The sequence below is a fragment of the Hypoxylon trugodes genome (genome assembly GCF_022578975.1).
Source record: "Hypoxylon trugodes strain CBS 135444 unplaced genomic scaffold F4822scaffold_5, whole genome shotgun sequence".
Classification (NCBI taxonomy): Eukaryota; Fungi; Ascomycota; class Sordariomycetes; order Xylariales; family Hypoxylaceae; genus Hypoxylon; species Hypoxylon trugodes.
The window spans coordinates 626,761-646,349 of NW_026250020.1; the positions used below are offsets into that span (position 1 = coordinate 626,761).

The following is a 19,589-nucleotide window of genomic DNA, read 5'->3' on the forward strand; positions in this document are numbered from 1 at the left end:
AGATATCAAGCAAGCTATCCGGTAAGTTGCAAGTTTAGATAACAGCAGGGATCGAAATATTAGTAGGAGCAAAACGCCTGAAGCAATAGGTACAAGCATCCTTGAGGCATGTTGCTACAAGTAACGAGATTCAGTTGGCTAGCAGAAAGTGAACAGCTCCTAACCGCCTGTAATAAAGGCCTTTAGCGGGCGTGGTGCTTCGTAATGCGTCGCAAGGAAACGCCACTCAGCCACCAGCTGCCCTATATATCACTAAACCTATGCCCTGATACAAAGCTTTGGCGGGTCTCTTATTTCTATTCTTTCCCCGTGCCATCTAGGGACGCCCTGGGTTCCTCACGACTAAGATGGTTATATATGTCCTGTAGTTTGAAGTGTTACATATGAATATCATCTTAATCAATGCCTGTATTAAACCTATCCGGAGATAAGTAACTTGGTTTCCTCAAGATAAAGAAGCAAGCAACATCCTTAGGTACCATTACAAGATATGGAGTAACAAAGCATCCTTTACTTATACCGCACGGCACCCGACTGCAGAAATCTATCGCACGAACCAGCCACTGCTTCGAATAGACAACCCAAAACAAAGCGCGCTACGTTGCTAGAATCCCCTTCTACTCAGCTTGTTTATAACCGCCGGTAATAGACTACGAGAGCCGTCATACCTATAAATCGCTCAAAGCAATATCAAGTGGTTTGCGCCGTTTCGTCCGACAAATATCTAGTCCTCATGAGAAACTCGCGATTATATCCTTCGAAGCGAGAACGCCATACTTTCTATTACAAAAGCATAAATGTGTTTCATCAATAACCATTCCCGACCGTTTTCGCGGCTCTAGTCCAAACAACAGGTTGGGACAAACAGGTACGAATAGTATTCAGATTGACGTATAACAAATCCAGAGCCAAGCGCTACAACGATGGAAGGATGAGGCATCACACAGCAACAATGCATAGGTAGTTATGAAGTGTTTTAATAATTCATATTATTATTTGGTGGATGTGGAACATCAATATAATTGCCACAAATCGCCTTCATAATCGGAGCGTGATCGTTTAACACGCCGTTGGTATCATTCGTTTTATGGCCTGACAAGACCTCATAATCATACAAAATCAGCAATGCGAGTCCAGCCATCGTCGCCCGACTCTCTGAACTCAACGCCCTCTCCGAAGTATCCCGCGTCCTGCCAAGCCTTCATCGTAGGACCGTCGAAGGGACCTTGCTTATCCGCATTGTCTCTACCATCTATCCATCGATACTCCCACGTTTTGTTTGCGGGCGCTACGGTATCCTCTTTCTTCTGCGGCTCTACCCAAGGTTCATCTGCTTCGCGTGTGTATTCTCGAATCAGAAGTTCCCTCTCCCTCTCGTAGATATCCGGACGATCTCTTCCGAGCAGCTTATCCGCTGCATCCGTTATCGCGTTTATAGCCTCTTTGATGCGGACCTGTTCCGGGTCCTCAGGCGTCTTCTCGGCATCTACCTCCATAGCCTCCGGTTTTTGCTTCTTCTGCTTCCACTTAGGAACTTTCTTCGGTTTTGTCTGACCTCTGCCCAGTCGCGCTAGAGCTTCTAATGCTGTCTCGCCGCGCTCTAGATGTAGAATTAGGGACTTGAGTAGATCTGACGTAAGAACGCTGTCGTCCTCTTTACGCTTTTGCCGTTGTTCAGCTTCGCGCCGTTCATGGGCCTCCGCTGCTTTCTTCATGTCTTTTTTGCTGACGCCTTCCAACCACCGGTCATGTACTGCATCTGGATCCACAGCCTTGCGCACAAAGTTGCCAGCCTCATCGAAACGACCCTCTTCATTTTCAGCTTTTAAATTGAAAGCCTCAACCTTAGGAGCATGTTTCTTCAAACCGCCCGCGCCAACTTCTTCATCGATACCTTCCTCTTGTATCGCAAGCTCCACCGTCTCTTCATCCTCATCACCGGACGATTCCTCATCTAGATGTACGTGACCACCAGACTTCGACCCAGCCTCCTGCCCTTGTATATCCTCGGTATCCACAAACTTAACCTCCTTACTCTTCTTCCCAGTAGAATAATCCACCATATCATCCTTCTCATCACCATCCTCATCCGCCGCAAACATATCATCCATATCCTCATCCTCCTTCTCCTTAGCCTTGCCTCCATGTAGCGTTCCCAATTCCTCTCTATCGGAATCGGAATCGTAACCGTCGATATTTACGGCACCTCGCTTGGTCGCGGCGCTACCGCGGATCACGTCCGCGTCGGCTTCTAGGTACGCATCACCGTCTTCGTCTTCGTCTCCGTCTTCACCGGCGTCGGGGGCGAGCGCGGATGGGTTGCGCATGTCGAATTTGACTTTTTTCGAGTTGGGTTCTGCGTGGTGCGCTCGCGCGTAGTTCTCGCCTGCGCGTTTGGGGCGCGCGGCGCTGAAGCGGGAGGACATGGTGAGTGTGAATGCGACTGTGACTTGTGAGGTAGGTTATGTGTGTGCGTGATTGGATGTTATTATGGGAAGAGGTGGATTGAAGTAGGGTACTTGTACATAGTAGAGTAGAGCCTCATTGGTATGTGTTGGTTGGAATACGACAATGACGTTGAAATTTGCCCCTTGTTGGTTTGGTTTGGTATGGTGGGTGATAGCATAGCTGCAGCTCATCGGTGGGGAATAGAGCTCTTGAATAGTGGCCGAAGCTAGGGGCGTTAGGGGGTGATTGTTAGTGGAGTAACCCCTGGCTGTGCTGGGTGCATCATTGTGTCTAGGCATTAAATGAGACCTAAGCGGATTAATAACAACGCCGGAGTTTCGTCATCATGTACCGTTGCCTGCGGATGTATTTGGAGCTCTGAGGAAGGTTCAGCTGATGGCATGGTGCGTTACGGAAGCTTATTAACAAAGAAAGAGCAAACGTCCCTCTATTTACTTTATTTCTATTTATCACTAGAACATACTATCTACATGTACTATCTTTTTTAAACATTTACATATCCTTAGGTACCTACACTGGGCTAGTAACAAACTTCAAACACCTTTACCTTTACCTATCCATCTAAAGTAACCCCACCTAACCATCCAGGTCGATCGGTCAATTATGGTTAGTTACACAACCGGCCTCTCTACTCCGAACCTCGCAAACTCTTTGGTTCTCCTATTAACCACGAACGTTTCTTTCGTAGTACCGTGGATTCAACCCGTTCGACGCTGACGATCCGGCCGCTATGTCGTACATGGCCCGATCCGGGATGCGCGGCCCTGCCATGCGCCGCTTCGACGAGTATTTCCGTTGCTACCCGATTATCATGGCCCCCGGGGCCGAACGACCGGAACTCAACTACGGTTCTAAGATCTTTCTTCCCCCGTCTGCGCTTCAGAAGATCTCTCAACTACACGTACAATGGCCGCTTATGATGGAGTTGGTGAATGGCGAGAAGGAGCGTCAGACTCATGCTGGTGTGCTGGAGTTCGTGGCGGAAGAGGGCAGAGCGTACATTCCACAATGGGTAGGTCCCTATCTCGAGTTTCGTCAAAGGTATATAGTATGGCTGACCGAGTATAGATGATGCAAACGCTCCAGCTAGACGTCGGTGATATGATCCAGATCAAATCGACATCCCTCGAATTGGCCAAGATGGTCAAGCTACAACCCCAATCTACGAATTTCCTCGACATTAGCGACCCCAAGGCCGTCCTAGAGAAAGCGTTCCGTAACTTCGCAACCCTTACAAAAGGCGACGTGTTCAACTTCGAGTACAACGACGAGGTATACGAGGTGGCCGTCCTGGAGGTGAAGCCAGAAACCGATAAGATGGGTGTTTGTATGATTGAGACGGATGTATCAGTCGAGTTCGCACCTCCGGTCGGATATGTCGAGCCGCAGAAGGGCAGCGGTACTAGCACACCGAGAAGTACGAAGGGTGGCCTACCCGCCGGCGGGCTTATGCATCCCCAAGGCACAATGGCCCAATCCATCAACTACGACGCTATCGCCCCCAACGCTACTACGGCCGCGGTCGGAGCCAGAGCAGTTTCATCTCATTTCTTAAACGAGGGCCATAAGCTCAACGCAAAGAAGGGCTCCAAGGCCCCAACCCCAAAACCGACGACTCCCGTTGCAGGCGCTTCCACAAACACCGCCACCGCCCCCCGAAGACGAACGAACGGCCCCATGCCCCTTCGATTACCCCCAAACAAACTGTTCTTTGGCTATGAGATCAAGCCAGTGAAGACGGATGCAGATAAGGAGGCGGAGAAAGAGAATGCGAACAAGCCGCAATTTGCGGGACAAGGTCAAACCCTTCGAGGTGCTGTTAAGCGGAAGGGCGAGGGCGAAGATAAAGGAAAAGCACCCGAAAAGAAGCCTAGTGAGGGGCACCGACTTGATGGACGAAAGGCGTGATAATAGATATGGATATAGGGATATGAACAGGCAAAGAAAGACATGATATAAATTGGGCGTTTGGGGAGTTGCTAGCTTATATTGCCATAGTGCCAGCTAGCCTAATGCGATCATGATATATTTATCGGATATCGCTGGATCGCCTAGGTCGTACTGATGCTCTATCTAACGGAACATCTATCACGTATATAGAGCTCGAGGTCAGTCATAGCCCTCGTCAAGCAGGTTATTCTTCTATCTTCAGCAGCTAGGTAGGAATGAAAGCTCCGCTGCGCCTTATTCGATAGATGGAGTCACCTCAAAGAGATAGAGCTATTAACCTATGAGGCGAATTTAAGCCCTCCTTTTCATACTTCTAGGACACCCACTTCATTAGTTGCGGTTAGACATGGTTTTCCTTGTTGTTAGTCTAAGCTTAAGGTGCTAGGCTCTATGTATAATACAAACCAGCTGTCGTTTATATCGCTGTCTGATGGCATATGTGGAAATCTCACTCCAAATCCATATGACAATTTGATCGCGCCAGATGGTGTCGATGCCTTGGCTCGACGGGTACTGTTTGAAATAACCCTTAGGTTATAAAGCCGGCGTAGAATTAAAGCGAACGAAGAAGAACGGTCTCATGTTGTTCTACTATGGGCAAGTAGGTATTATTCTCTAACGAAAGGAGAATTGTGAATGCATCTACGGGATCCTATGAACACATAGGAAATTCCTTCAGAATATATGCTACGAATTATAATCTGGATAATAAACGAGTATGGCGTCTAAGCCGGTGAAGGATAGATGGTTTAATTTGGTATCATGAAGCTTGCTATGTCCTATTGAATAATACCTCGAGCTATCACAGCTTACTCAAGTAGGTGGAACTATTCATAGCACTAACAAGAAGCCCCCGTCGGCACATTCGAACAATCCTCACTCGCCTCCCCACCCGTCACACTCACACCCTCCCATGTCCAATCACTACACGAGCCCTCACCACAGAGGATGTACACCTCGGTAGCATCACTCGCAACACTGCCCTCCACACCATTCAAGGTAAGTTCTGTAATAGGTACCCCGTTCGTGGGTGTACCAGTCGGACTACCATTCTCATAGTCCTGCTGGATGACAACACCATACTTCGTAATATTACTCAACGTGATATCCGAATATGTGATATTCTTAACCGACCCAGTAGCCCCCGAGACCGTCTTGATCCGCACACCGTTCTGCGAATTCGAGATGCTGGATGATGAGATCACTACGTTGCTAACGTCGTTGTCATCGCGTCCGCCAACGGATCCGATACTCAGTCCGTGGCCACCGGAGCATGTACCACCGGTAAATTCGATGTTGGTCCCGGAATTAACGGCGAGACAATCGTCTTGATTCTTCACGTTGGCATTAAGGATCTTGACACCATCAGAAGCACCCACATCAAAAGCATCCGTGTTATGTCCACCGCCGGTATCCCCAGCCGAGTTGTCAATTGTAATTTTATCCAACGTAAGACCATACGCAGCATTTATCGAAAATCCTTGAACCGGTGTATTCTTAACATTCAACCCAGTAATAGTAGACGAGTTCAATTTATGCGCAGCGAAGAACTTAGGTTTCGTCTTCCCCCCATTCCCACCTTTCCCATCCCACCATTTTGCCCCGTTACCATCGATGACATGTCCCGAGGCCCCAGTTACAGCGATATTAACGCCTGAGATGCTGATTAGAGGTCCTTCCCATTCTTTGTATTCGAAGGTTGTCGTGCCTTGGAAAGTGACGCTGGTTCCGTCGTTGAGGTTCGTCAGGTCGAGGGTTTCGCCCGCGGGGACGGTTATGCTGTTGAGGATTATGTCGGAGCAGGATGATTTCCCGGAGGATAGGGTGGAGGTGGAGGTGAAGGTGCAACTAGCCCTGTCTTTGATAGTCTTGCTTGGGATTGCCAAAGCAAGAGGGGCGTAGGTGAGAAGGCTAGCGATTGAATTGGAGCGCATTTTGAAAAGATCGTAAAAGAAGCAAAATGCTCCTAGATTCAAGGCGGGAATGAGTGAATGGCCTGAGGAGTGGAGCGAAAACGCCTCAAAGTGCTGCGACGGGATGCCATATTTAAAATACTAGAAGTCGTCGACGACGACTTATACCATGATGAGCAACTACCCCTTTTGAAAGGTGGTATGATGATCCCCCGAGGTGGATTCCTAGAGTTGAGACGCGGCTTGCAGGGAATCTATTACGTAGGTGGTTGAGTGGATCACCAATCGAACCCATGAATTTGCCCACCGGGGGTGCCCTGGTCAGTTATCTCATGCCCGAGAGCAATTCGGCGAATAGTGTGGACACGAATGTGTTTCAGTATTAAGTAGTAGCGCAAACATATTTCCACCACTACAAGTGCAGGATAAAAAGACTATGGGGCGATTATAACCTCACTCCTTCGAGCTTACTGTTTTGAACTCGAGGTTTTAAGATGAACTAGGATAGTCATATAAAAACCGAGGCGCCGGGACACTAGGCTAAGGTTCTAAGACGATCACCCCGGATTCCCCACATGGGGGCAGTAAGCCTTTAATGAAAACTGCCCTCTCAGGAAGGCTTGGGAAAAGCTTAACTTCTAGATATGACGATCACGGCATTAGTTCAGGACCCATACACGCGAGTCAGAGCCACTTGGAAAGCCTAATTGGGGAATAGGAATTAGATCCATGCTGATGGCTAGCATGCGCGGGACGGGGCGATACGATTAAGGTCAATGTATATTCCACCAACGAGGCTATCGTGGAGGAACTTCTACTACTCATAGGTGGAACAATTTAATAGAAACGGAGATAAAAACATATCGGGAAAACATGTGTAAATCATCGCATGTTCAATTGAAAAGTCCGAGGACGTATAAATCAATCGCATCTGCATACATCTACCATATAGGTAGGTAGTGAATGATAAATCTTCGCAATGGCGTAAGAAATCATCGATAAATCATTGTCTGACAAGGCCATATGGCATTCTGGAAATCAGAGACGCCGAACGGAACACACCGAAACACCCTCAAAGTCAACGCTAAAGACGAAGGAAAACAAATCTTGAGTCTCGCAAATTCAAGATATCGCGGATTCATTCAGCCTCCAAATTAGTGTGGTGAGTAGATAAAACGCCGCATGGTAAAGCAAATCATCGCTCCAATTCGCGTTCGCCAAGAGATGTTGAAGACTCATCTCTTCAGACCTCGTATTCTGTCATAGCTGGGGATCCAATGTCGTTCTTGCTCTGGGTGGAGGGTACGAAAGGGGAATTGAGCGTAGACATAGGTGACGGTTTAGACTCGTCATCCAACTGGCTCGTGTTGGGGGTGGAGTTCCTACTTAGGTGATTAATTTTACTGAAGCTATCAGGGAATGGGAATTATGAGAGGGACATAAAGGTTATGCTTACTCCTTCTTGACACGCTTTCTGAGAGTCTTAACCTCCTCGTCATCCTCGCCGTCATCATTCATAAAGACGTCACGCTTGGTACCAGCTCTGGTACTGGGCTTGGCTTTGGGTTTGACGCCGGACTTTTTAGGGCGACCACCCCTGCCGCGTGGCTTGGCTGGAGATCCGGAGTTTCCAGAATCAGAAGCGGTCTTGGGATTGGTTCCTTTATTCTTTTCTCTAACCATCTTCTGGGCATGTTGCCTAGGAATGAAAGTTAGCATGAATCATAACAAGAATGAAATCGAGGTAGGGTTCAATGGAAGGAGCCTCTGCCAGATGGCATGGGCTGTTCCTAATGAGGGCTGTGACATATTGTGTTGGTAGTGATGTAATGACGTATTTCAGAAAACATCTATGGGTGGGCAATTTAAAATGACCGCAACCACGGGAAGAAACAGCAATGTACCAATCCATGTTGACCAAGTGTAGAAGGAAGCCACATTGTATTGGGTGGGGGTGATGTAAGAAGTGTGCTCGCATAATGATAGCTAGCATATAATGAATGACTACTTAGGTAGTTTGAAATAAAGAAATCGTGTATACCTCATTGCTTCTCGAGTGAAGCCATGACCCATGGTATGCAACTTCTTGACGATCTCGTCCATTTGGCTGCCTGAGAAGTTCCCAACTTCCCAAACACACATCATAAAATCACGATATGCCTCGTAACCCCATGGTGAATTCCCCATTGTGGCTTGATTTGAGTGGGGGGTCGTGTGTAACGGGAGACTAGGTTGCTGCAACTGAGGTTGTCAAGGAGCGGTGAATAGAGGTTGGAACCAGGCTGTAGGCAGATGACGAGTCAGTATGTTCGTTATTGAACTAGGAGAATAATTAAATGCTCTCGGAATGGAAGTGCCACGTATTAAAAGACGGAAGTGTGCAATGATGGATGGGAAGCAAACTAAATAATTGTTGAGCCAGGAGGGTTAAAGGCTGTAAAGGTAGAGGTAGGAGAGGTAGGGCAGTTGCATGTCAAACGGCGAGAAAAGTGTGATGGTGTACAGCAGGAGGGTGGCTTGTATGCTGCGTTTAAATATCAATCCGGGAAGGCAGAGGGGGTTGGTTAGATGGGAAACTTGAACAAACCTGCTTTAAACTTAAGACATCTATGATCTTCCCTCCTTCCGGACATACATGTTTGTAGTTGGGTAGTAGATACTTGGGAAACAAGTCGTTGTACATGTAACTGTAGGTAGTAGTTGCTCTGACCCATGCATCTAGACTTGCTTCTGACAACCAGTCGTACATGAACAGGGAAGGATGAGGATGCAACATTGAAATAGATGTGAAGATCGGTGCATATGCATGGTGAATGCAGCCTCGGCACGTTGGGGGCCACTATGTGAATTACGTGAATTCATCATCCTCACTCGAGGGGGATCAACTAGCCAATCATTCATAAAGCATCTAGAATTATTGGCTATCAAAAACGAATTTTATCCCCATCATACCTAAAAGCCCGCTCATAACTCCAGACTACCGATCAACGCGATGCCGCAAATGTTGTACATAAGCACCCTGGAGATGATCCTCTCGTTCTCCATCCGTAAAAGAAGCAAACGTGAGTCTTCGTCTTCTATTAGCTTCATGTTGAAAATCAAGCAGCTTAAATGAACCAGTGTACGACACTACTAGTACTAGAAGTATGGTAACACCTATGCCTCGCCATAAAACCTATAGAGTTTGTTTAGTATTTCAATAGGAACGTAGGATTTGCTAAAGAACGATGCTGAACCTACTCTGCTGAGCTGCCATAATGATCATCAGGTTCGGTTATACCATCTGCTGTCAAGGCGAGAACGGCGACTTCGTCATTTTCTTGTTGGTCACTTTCGTCGAGGCGTTGCCGTTTTGAAGGTTGTTCATCATCAAGAGCCGAGTCGTCTTGTACCAGGTTCAAGGAATCAGTTTCTTCAACCGGGATATGCAGAGAAATGTCGCCGGAAGTACCTGCGGCATCGGAATGGGCGTCCTGCAGCTGTCCTGATGCCCCGGAAGTGGGTCCTTCCCCATCGTCGTCGTCGAGATTTGAAATGGGTATGGGTGGTTGCTTTCTGGGGCGTCCACGACCAGGTCCTGGGCGCCTTGTAATGGGATTTTGGGTAGGATCGGCTTTACGTTGACTGTCCAACCCACCACCATTCGATTCAACCTTATGCTGAGCTCGGCGAAGGCCTTGAAAATGTTGGCTAGTATCAATTAGTTAGTCCCCGCATGCCATCCCAGGTTGAAGATAGAAGGTATCGCCAGATAACCATGGATGCGCTCGCCGTGGACCTTGCCCCGACTGCAGCGCACTAAAGCAACGTGATCGTCATATATCAATCGCATCGAAAATTCCTAAGTCTTAACGGTGCTACTTAGGTAGATTCACCCTTGTAGATAGCATGCGACTTGAATCCTACTCTGCCAGAAGGGTAGCTCCGAGCCATCGGAGCGGGCGCGGGAGCGGGCACGGGAGGCGGCACAAGTGTTCCTTAACAAGTCCCCGTATACATAATACAAGCTCGGACGAACACCAACAGCTTGGATAAGAAGATTCAATCTGAACCAGGTGCTTGGAAACTATGGCGTAGACAAAAGAAACAAGTACTACTCACCGGCATCCCTCGTTGGTGAAGCCATAGCCAAGGGACCGCATATGATTACCAATAGTAGTCCATTCTGCGCCACTTATTACACCGATATTCTTAACAGAGAGAATGGTGAAGAAGAGATCTTTGTCAGCTCTGTCATTCCAATTTTTATTCATGTTGGATGGTTCGGGTCTTTTGGTAGGGCTCTAAGCCTTCGAGGCTAAAAGCTAAGAGAACAATACTAAGATAAACGAAGTGGGAACAATTGTCACAATAACCTTAGAACGCTTCTTTCCACGTGCGAATTAAGAAAATTGATAGAAATGAGAGCATTTGAGAGGTTGAGAAGAATGGGTAGGGGAGCTTTGAATTGGAGCTACCAGAATTACGCGGTCGAGGCACAAGTGGGTCCAGTACTTGGCAGAGCATAAAAGTCTCTAGTTGGGATTAAATCGAGGAAGGGGCCGTCCCCCCGATGCACGGTTCTCTAGTCGATCCAAACATTGTTACTAGGAGACGACGATCACGTGGGTTCGCTGTCCGAAGGGGCGATTGCAGCTGCAAGATTCACATTAATCAAAACCATACGTGAATACCTAGGTACATACATTAGAAGTTTTAAGATTATTACTAATGCTGTCGCAATTAACCTAATTCCTAGGTACAATCGCGATTTCCTCATCCTCATGTAGTGTCAACGGGAGAGTCTCCGTTCTTTCCGTAATCTATCATCATTCAACAAGTTTGCTTTTTCTAGATTAAGTACATACATCATACCCAAGTACGTACTAGATACATGTACATTTCCTATTTCTGATGTCTTTACTGCCTCGCATGCACGCACTTAACCCTAAAACGGGAAAGGTGTACCGAATCCTGAAACATCACGTGAGATGGCGACTCTAGCGTGAGGGCCCCGTGCACACAGTGTTGACCCATTTCAACTCCAGCGCGTCCCTGATCCCAACCTCTTCTTTTTCTTTTTCCTCTTCTATACTAGTCCCACACCCCCAATTTATTTATTTTACAACAGTCCGGTGTACTTGAACTCTACCCAGCAATTTTGCCATCACTTACGTAGGTACAAGAAAAAAAGCAATGCAAAATTGGAGGAAGTACTCCGTACAAGTACAAAATACCTCATAGGTTTTTGCAATCACCCGTCCGGAACAGATACAACCAGATCTTGTTAACTTGAAAATGGGTAATTTTCTTCTTTTTCCTTTTTTCCCTAATAGAAAATAACAGTTCCAAGGTTCTTCGCTCGTCTTCCGTCTTTCTTGCGGGATCTTCTCGATTCCGGTCCATACCCGTGGACCCGAACTGGCTGCAAATTTATCACTTGTCCCAAACTAGAAGCAAGTGTTCCTAGATTAGGGGATCCATTGAATGTCGCTAGGCACCCAACTGGCGATCAATGGGGTTTTACGAGTTCACTACCAATTGACAAATCGAATACGTCGCCTAGACATGGGAAAAGAGAGTCTGAAAATACAGACCAATCATCAACCTCAATCCTGAACTGATCGAGCATACCCGAGTCCAGATCCCCAGCCACCTTAATTTCTCTGATGACTCACTAGTTTTATCACCCCTCGTCCCACCTCCAAATATCTGGGGCTACCCACACCTTTTCCACCTCTCCGGCATTTTTTCTGTGAATATGATGCCAACCTATCGTTCGGGGAATCGGTTCCTGGGGCTAGCTTCGTGTTACGCCCCTCTTGTTGGTCTCGTCTGATTGGTTTGTGAATTCCTTCGATTGAGGCAAGACTGTGTGGTGTTTGTTGGGCTGCTAATATACTATTACATCGATACGACACCGTGAAAAAGGGTACATAACTTGCAGCACCTGAGGGATCAGCTTCAATAGAACGCTCCTTGCAGTCATCATGCATATCAGCAATTTGTGGCTTGATGGGAAATTTCAAAATTTTACGTTGTAACTCTCGCTTTCCCTTGGGCTGTCCTCGCTTGGCCCCCTCCAGCCGATCCAAGTCGAGAGATACCTAATGCAGTTCTTTGAAGGACCCTGGCAAAGAACGATAAACCTGCAGGGGGTAAGAAACCACTTTACGCGGTGTATCGCGTAACCATCCCACTTTCGTGCCCCGACCCCACTAACATTTCCCGCTTTCCTACCCCTTGAACTCCCTTGAACTTACTCCAGCCAAGACAGAATCATCGATGCTCGCCTCATTGGAACAGGAGTTGCTAGGCAACCGTGTCCTTCGTACTGTCCATACCAATTGATTCTATTAACATGACAATTGATGTACCTAAGTAGGCAAGTAAGCGTGCTTTTCATGCAAGCACTTAAAGCAGCCTTATCACGACATATCCTTGCCCTTTTCTATCTACAACGTGGCCTGCAAAATGAAACTAGATAGATTTCTCTCCCTCTTTCGTCCTAGACTTAGGTCTTTTTACAATTGAAAAGATAAATCCCTTTTAACTTCATTATTTCGGCGTCAAACGGTTTTTTCCCCTTGCCACTGATACTTCTGCTTGTCTCCACCTTTCGTCATACTCTCTCACCTCAACCATATACGACTGGCAAGTAGATGTGATCCTCCAAACTACCTCCTAAGCTTTCTAGGAGCTGTATCCAAAAGCGTTGACATATATTCCACTGTTTCTCCCTCACCGACTTTCACATTTACTCTGCTCGTGACTCACTCCTTACATTTCAACACCACATGTTCAAACTCTACTTGAAATCAAGGGCTCTCTCCAACATCTACACACCTAGTTGTTCACTTCTTATTGAGACCACTCGCCTCTTCTAATTCCTACCTCTATGTTCATCTAGCCCAGAACGCTAGAAGAATACCATCAACATGTCGGCGGCCAACAATGATACTCCCATGACTCGGTTCCTGTTCGCCATTTTGCGACAGAAGAACCTCAAGGACGTGAGTTGATTCAGTTTGCCTGAATCAACGGAGATAAACTGACTTGTGGTTCAGATTGACTGGAACAGGGTCGCCCATGATCCAGTCCTTAGTCAGGAGATCACCAACGGCCATGCCGCTCGAATGAGGTTTTCGCGCTTCCGAACCACCATGCTAGGAACTGAAGTTGTCCGGCGCAATCGAACTACTCAACCGAAATCCCGAGTCTCGAAAGCCAAGAAGGAGCCAAGAATGAAGAAAACAGAACTCGTCAAACTGGAACCCGCTCCGGATTCACCAGTATTCCGGGAACCAACTGAAACGCCCGCCCCGGAAATCAAACAAGAGAATTCTCCGTACAACTACAACCGATTTACGCCACGTCTCACTCCCGGGCCTGGCCCGGGTCCGAGTCCAATTGAGAAAGTAGTGCCCAATACTCCCGCGATGATTCAACCTCGATATCTTACGCCAGCCAGCGATATCGACATGTTTTCTCCTTCCCCATCGCTCACACCTAGTCCTGTCGGCGATATGATGAGTGCCCATACCTCCTTCGACTTTCGCGGGTCACCTTGTCCTGAACGGCCCGACCCAATGTGGTCAGCCGTTCCATCGTACACGTCCTATCCACCAAGTTATTCGATCGACGATTACGGCATGAGACCTTGCGACCACCCTCACATGTATCAGACTACGCACATGCGCGCCGATTTCACAAGCCTCTCGCCCTCGCCCGAAGCGGACTACGTTCATATAAAACGGGAGGATGTGGGTCAATACAATTGATGGACAGAATGGGAATATGGTCGGGGGTGTGGTTTTGGCTCTTCTGTCAAATCATATGGTCTCGTGGGTTATCAATCGCATCAGGAAACTATGTCTACCAAAGTACTGGTTGGAAGCATATTGGAATGATGTATTATGATTATTTCCCGTTCGATTGGTAAGGAGGATTTGGGCGTTTGGGGAATGAAAATTTGGTTTTCTAGGATTGGTGTTCTTGTGACTTTGCATTTCTAGACGCCTTGTAAGACTACTGTTTAGTGACATGATTGCGACGTCTGATGAAGACACGAATTGAATCGAATGTGTTGAGATACTTGAGGACTCTTTGTTCCACACACACTGCCCGGGTGAATTCGCAATCACAAGTCTGCCAATTCCGCTCAGTATGAACATTGGATGTAGGAGACTCGCAATGGAAACCAGCAACGTTTCCTTCAAAGTGGCATAGAGGGATATGAGGATACAGAGTTGGACATGGCTGCCTACGATGGTAATTCTTCAGCGTTATTTCTCCAACTCCGCTTCCCGTTCTATCCATGATCTAGAACCCCCAACTTTAGTGGAACTCGTTTCTTCGAAATTCGACTCGTCATTTTACCAAAAAAAAAAATCCCATGATTAAGTCTTGCGAGGTTATACGAAATCTCCGCGGGTATCCAGCATGGTATTGTGTCGAATTTTTCCGATAGCATGAGGTATCCAATTTACCATCCATACGACAGGTGTTATAATGAAGTCGAACAATGCCGGCTCAGCACTTATGCAGGTTATGCATTACCCCGGAGGAACTAGGGAAGGAACCGAGATCCGGAGGTAGATTCATGGGGGCGCACTGTAACCCCAAAATGGGCGGTGGTTTGACGTCAGCGGCCCGTTGAAGGAGTATACACACCCACCCACGTAGGGCTCTGCACCTACCCGGGATCCCGGGTACTTCCATACTTCCCATCCCTCGCTATGTCACCCGATACGGCCACCGATATTGGCCTACTAAGTACCTACGACGGAGGAATTTGCGGTCATACCTGGATAAGTGGCTTGCATAGTGCTTACCCTATGCAGGGCTCACCGGGCGCGCAGATACATACAAGGCATAAGGGGTGTGTATGCACTATTCCTTTCTCCGTCACACCTTGTCAATCCCCCTTATGTCTCTCCACTTATTCTACATACTTATAGGGCTATATGTACCTAAGCATGCGCCATACCCCTTCAGGATTCTAACCAAGTAAATTACGATATATCGGAAACGACAACAACCGCGGAAGTTATAATAACTTCCATGGGGGCTAGGCCCTAACAGAATGTGTGGGAACGTGCGCTTATTTAGTTTGCATATACTGTTGTTAATTAGAGTAACCCTTCTAGCCGAGCTTGGGCCTCGTAATGAGTCTCCATAACGTACGACATTGCTGTTAAGGAGGTGTAGCTGAGTCTTCTCCCCCCCGAATTAACCTTGCCTTCTTATCTCACCGAGCATTCTTTATGATTCTAGGCCATCAGTGAGCATCTCTCCGATGTCTCCAACGACCGGATGCCCTCATAGTATCGTAATTCTGCATGAAGTGGATAGGTGCAGTCGTGGGGGTTACAAGGCAAGAAGCATCTACACTCCATATTCTTCACAATATCAGTTATATCCACCAGTAGACCAGTGGCACTACTGCCTGTAACCGATATGTCACCGTCACAAAGTCCTATCAAGTACGTTGCGGGGCTTCTCAACACATGAGGGTGTTAAACTGACTCATTCTTGGCAGTTGTCTAGATTTGCACAGCGACATGAATGTTCTTCGGGGAACATCCGGTGAATAGCACTTCCAGACCATGAGAAATGTATTATCACATCATGAGGATGGATGAATGTGACCTTATTGTCAACTTCATGGGCGAGAAATTAGTAGTTTCGACTTAGCCGTATATACGGCCACCAGCTATTCACTCCAAGTTTTGAGAACCACAATATGAAAGTACCGGAAATTTTGCTTCTTTCCATGTACGTAGGTCGCCATGATATTGGATCTTCTGTGGCGATTTCCTTATCTATTTTACAGTGTACTGTAGAGCTACGAACTCGACGACCTCCGTAATCGCAACACTCTTGTCCGGTACTCCACCACAGCCTGCATAACTTTACAAGTTCATCGACATCTCAGTGAACAACCTCAATAGAAAAAAATTGCAAGGTCATGTGCCTTTAATCAGTTCATGCGGTCATGCATTAGGGATGTAACTGCCTGTACAGTTGCATAGCATAGGGCTTTGTTAATCCCAGGCCCTACATGGCATTGCAAGGTGAAGGTGAAAATCCAAGTGAGGGATATTAACATCCAAGTAACTTATTGGGCTGTTAACATAGTACCTTGGATTTAGTACCCACAGGTGTGTGAACTTGTAGTGATCTCAATACAGGGACCTGGAAACCCCAGACTAGACTGAGATTAGTCCTGGACGAAGTTAAGTTATTCCTAGAAACGTTGGGATGCATGTCGCACTGATTATGATGATTAGGCCTACGCTGATGGAATTTACATCCCTTGGGCAGCCTAGTTCCATTCACTGGCCAAATTTGCATACCCAAGTACCTAAGTAGGTGATTGAATAATCTCATAGCTCGTCGTTACATGGTTACACGAGGAAATTACTGCAGCCGTAAGTAATTGAAACTGGTATAACCACGTTTTAACGTCTTGACGGGAAGTATTACGTATATAATATTCTGGTCGACCACTTCGATATCTCCGCCGTACTATACGTTGCTAATTAATTCATACGGTCATTCAGCGCTCCTTTTTCCGGACTCTGATTGATAGTTGGAGATGTTCAGCATTGAACTTTATCCTCATCCACTTGCTGCGAGTTCCTATAGAACGTCCCGGATTTAGGTCCGGTATAGAGACGTTGGTGCCGATTATCTGTATGATAATGAGGTAGGTGATGGTTCAACGACTCAGTAGTGTCATATATTTTACTGGCGCTTATAAATATAGTTGTTATTTAACTTTGGACTAGATAATAATCTCAAATAATTACGAGGATTTTCCTACCAATGTCCTAAGTTGGTCGCGTCATGGATGAAAAACTCATATTGAGTCCTCGGGATGAATCTATGATAACAATAGGGGTGGTTTAGAGGTCTGTTGAACCACCACTTGAATCGAAAATTGAAGACTACCGTCAGCTGACATATTTTGAAATTAATTCATACTCTCTAACCACTGTAATTGAAATATCAACATGACAGCACAAGTCGTTCCCAGATTTCAGGGCTGGTTGGGGAAGTCCCCGGACTCTGTCAATGGAAAAATGTACGTAATATCACTACCCCTTTTAAATTTTGACGTGGATCCCCTCAGCTTTTGGACATGCCCATATGTTGTATGAAGTTATAATTACTAATATCCCTCGTTCATCAGGGAATGGGGCGAGTATGAGCCTAAGAAATGGACAGAAGATGATGTAGACATAGAAATCTCACATTGTGGTATATGCGGTTCTGATATACATGTACTGAGGTCTGGTTGGAGTCCAACACCATACCGTAAGGTTCATGTCCAAGTTTTGGGCTACTCATGTTTATTCTAATGTTTCCGCAGCTTGTGTTGTGGGTCATGAGATCGTTGGTAAGGCAGTACGTGTGGGGAAGAATGTCAAAGGTATCAAGACTGGCGACCGCGTTGGAGTGGGAGCGCAAGCTCGAACTTGTTTGAAGAAGAGCTGCCCTGACTGCGGTAGTGGCAATGAGTCTTATTGCCATAATGAGATGGTGGGTACCTATGGCGGTATCTACCCCAACAACGAAGGAAAGAGTTACGGTGGTTATGGAGATTACAATCGTACGAATAACAATTGGGTCTTCCCTATACCGGATGGTCTGGATTCAGCTACTGCAGCGCCGATGTTATGTGGAGGCATCACTGTCTACTCGCCCCTGAAGCAGAATGGTTGTGGGCCAGGTAAGAGTGTGGGTATTGTCGGCGTTGGTGGACTAGGTCACTTTGGTGTGCTTTTTGCTAAGGCATTGGGGGTCGACAAGGTTGTTGGAATCTCGAGGAAGTCGGACAAGAGAGACGATGTACTGAAGTTGGGTGCCGATGAGTACATCGCTACGGACGAGGACAGGGACTGGCATGCTAAACATGCACTGTCGCTGGATCTGATTATTTGCACTGTGTCTAGCGAGAAGATGCCCCTGAATAACTACCTTTCTCTCCTTAAAACGAAAGGAACCTTCATTCAAGTCGGGTATGTTGATTATTTCCAAATGATTGAAATGGATTTTGGTTGACCATTTATGCAGCGCTCCCGACGGAGGCAGCCTACCGGCCGTTAATGCATTTACGTTGATCAGGAATGGCATCAAAGTGGGTGGTAGTGCGACCGGCGCGCCTTGGGAAATCCGAGAGATGCTCCAACTCGCAGCGGACAAGAAAATCAAATCTTGGATTCAGGAACGGCCCTTAGAAGAAGCTAACCAGGCTATTGTTGATATGGAGAATGGAAAGGCTCGGTACCGATACGTGCTGGTCAACGAAAACTACGGTAAACACTAGAAGAAGGTTGGTGTGTAGGATAATCAAATGTACTCTTAATAAAATTCCGAATGGGAAAGAATATTTTCGACATGGGTTTGCTGCGAGGCGACGGATTTGGCCAGGTTTTGGCCATAGCTTAAGGCGAATTTTTCCGTGGGGACTGCTCATTAGCGAGTACCAGATCTACCAGCTATTAGGGCTCTGATCGTACTCCGTCATCCTTACAGAGACGATCGGCCGGGGCTTACGACTGGGGTAGTCGGCAGGGAGGGATGGTAGAGACAAGGGGTTAGATAAGCTAATCATTATGTGGGTGTCCGATTGTTGACGAAGTGACCAGTCGCATATTACGCGCCCTAAATTGAAATTGATTCTTTGAATTTGCAGATATAGCTGAACACATAGTAAGGTACTTGGATTTGCAGAATTATTAGAATCGTCTGTAGTTTGATTTTTGCCTATATAAGGACATAGATTGTCTGTGGTTTGGTTTGTGAGGGTGCTCCCATGGATCATGATTTTGTATTTCATATTTGGCCGAATATTAAGCTGAAGGAGATTTCTCAGTGACAAGAAATTGTGATCATTAACATTCTTAGCGTAAGTACCAACATATTGATATTATATACAAAATATAGGGGGTGGCTTCCAACTAACCTAGGCACCTAAGAGGGTCGGAAATAGTACGCCTATATTGAAGACAGACCGTGCAACAATACGCCACAATTTTTCTCATTTGGTCAAAGTGTCGTGTACGGGAAGAAGCGTATGTCAAATCTTTTTGATTTATTCTCTATATAGTTGCTGAGTCACAGCAATATGGCCTGGGAACAGGCAGGTCCTCATCCGCTTACACAGTGGTCCCCTTTGTTGGGGTGACTTACCTGATAATAGGTGGCCCCCCTATATTCTTTCCTGCCTGTCTACCTACCTAGTACCTACCTATGAGGGAGATATTCAAG

General features: G+C 46.7%; 7 protein-coding genes across 7 annotated transcripts; 3 read left to right on the forward strand and 4 right to left on the reverse strand.

Annotated features, from left to right (window-relative positions):
* Positions 1 to 965: 965 nt before the first annotated feature.
* F4822DRAFT_402592 (uncharacterized protein) lies at positions 966 to 2,796 on the reverse strand. Its single transcript, XM_051458035.1, has one exon. The coding sequence runs from the start codon at positions 2,424 to 2,426 to the stop codon at positions 1,110 to 1,112; it is 1,317 nt and encodes a 438-aa protein (XP_051314130.1). The 5' UTR covers positions 2,427 to 2,796; the 3' UTR covers positions 966 to 1,109.
* Positions 2,797 to 5,034, forward strand: F4822DRAFT_402593 (UFD1-domain-containing protein). Its single transcript, XM_051458036.1, has 3 exons — positions 2,797 to 3,075; positions 3,158 to 3,481; positions 3,538 to 5,034. Exons 1-3 carry the CDS (start codon positions 3,073 to 3,075, stop codon positions 4,375 to 4,377), a joined length of 1,167 nt encoding a protein of 388 aa, XP_051314131.1. The 5' UTR covers positions 2,797 to 3,072; the 3' UTR covers positions 4,378 to 5,034.
* A 224-nt stretch (positions 5,035 to 5,258) lies between these two features.
* Positions 5,259 to 6,353, reverse strand: F4822DRAFT_428979 (endopolygalacturonase; the record flags this gene model as incomplete). Its single annotated transcript, XM_051461000.1, has 1 exon — positions 5,259 to 6,353. One exon carries the CDS (start codon positions 6,351 to 6,353, stop codon positions 5,259 to 5,261), a length of 1,095 nt encoding a protein of 364 aa, XP_051314132.1.
* A 611-nt stretch (positions 6,354 to 6,964) lies between these two features.
* On the reverse strand, positions 6,965 to 8,690 carry F4822DRAFT_243096 (uncharacterized protein). The gene is made up of 3 exons (XM_051454331.1): positions 8,374 to 8,690; positions 7,789 to 8,031; positions 6,965 to 7,714 (listed from the first exon to the last, which is right to left on the reverse strand). The coding sequence occupies exons 1-3, from the start codon at positions 8,517 to 8,519 to the stop codon at positions 7,576 to 7,578; spliced, it is 528 nt and encodes a 175-aa protein (XP_051314133.1). The 5' UTR covers positions 8,520 to 8,690; the 3' UTR covers positions 6,965 to 7,575.
* Positions 8,691 to 9,267: 577 nt separating this feature from the next.
* F4822DRAFT_243139 (uncharacterized protein) lies at positions 9,268 to 10,826 on the reverse strand. Its single transcript, XM_051454332.1, has 3 exons — positions 10,434 to 10,826; positions 9,573 to 10,022; positions 9,268 to 9,507 (listed from the first exon to the last, which is right to left on the reverse strand). The coding sequence occupies exons 1-3, from the start codon at positions 10,583 to 10,585 to the stop codon at positions 9,489 to 9,491; spliced, it is 621 nt and encodes a 206-aa protein (XP_051314134.1). The 5' UTR covers positions 10,586 to 10,826; the 3' UTR covers positions 9,268 to 9,488.
* Positions 10,827 to 12,516: 1,690 nt separating this feature from the next.
* On the forward strand, positions 12,517 to 14,118 carry F4822DRAFT_243209 (uncharacterized protein). The gene is made up of 3 exons (XM_051454333.1): positions 12,517 to 12,696; positions 13,222 to 13,324; positions 13,379 to 14,118. The coding sequence occupies exons 2-3, from the start codon at positions 13,250 to 13,252 to the stop codon at positions 14,090 to 14,092; spliced, it is 789 nt and encodes a 262-aa protein (XP_051314135.1). The 5' UTR covers positions 12,517 to 12,696; positions 13,222 to 13,249; the 3' UTR covers positions 14,093 to 14,118.
* Positions 14,119 to 17,157: 3,039 nt separating this feature from the next.
* On the forward strand, positions 17,158 to 19,034 carry F4822DRAFT_243504 (NADP-dependent alcohol dehydrogenase C). The gene is made up of 4 exons (XM_051454335.1): positions 17,158 to 17,400; positions 17,509 to 17,633; positions 17,689 to 18,337; positions 18,393 to 19,034. The coding sequence occupies exons 1-4, from the start codon at positions 17,330 to 17,332 to the stop codon at positions 18,643 to 18,645; spliced, it is 1,098 nt and encodes a 365-aa protein (XP_051314136.1). The 5' UTR covers positions 17,158 to 17,329; the 3' UTR covers positions 18,646 to 19,034.
* The last annotated feature ends 555 nt before the right edge of the window (positions 19,035 to 19,589 follow it).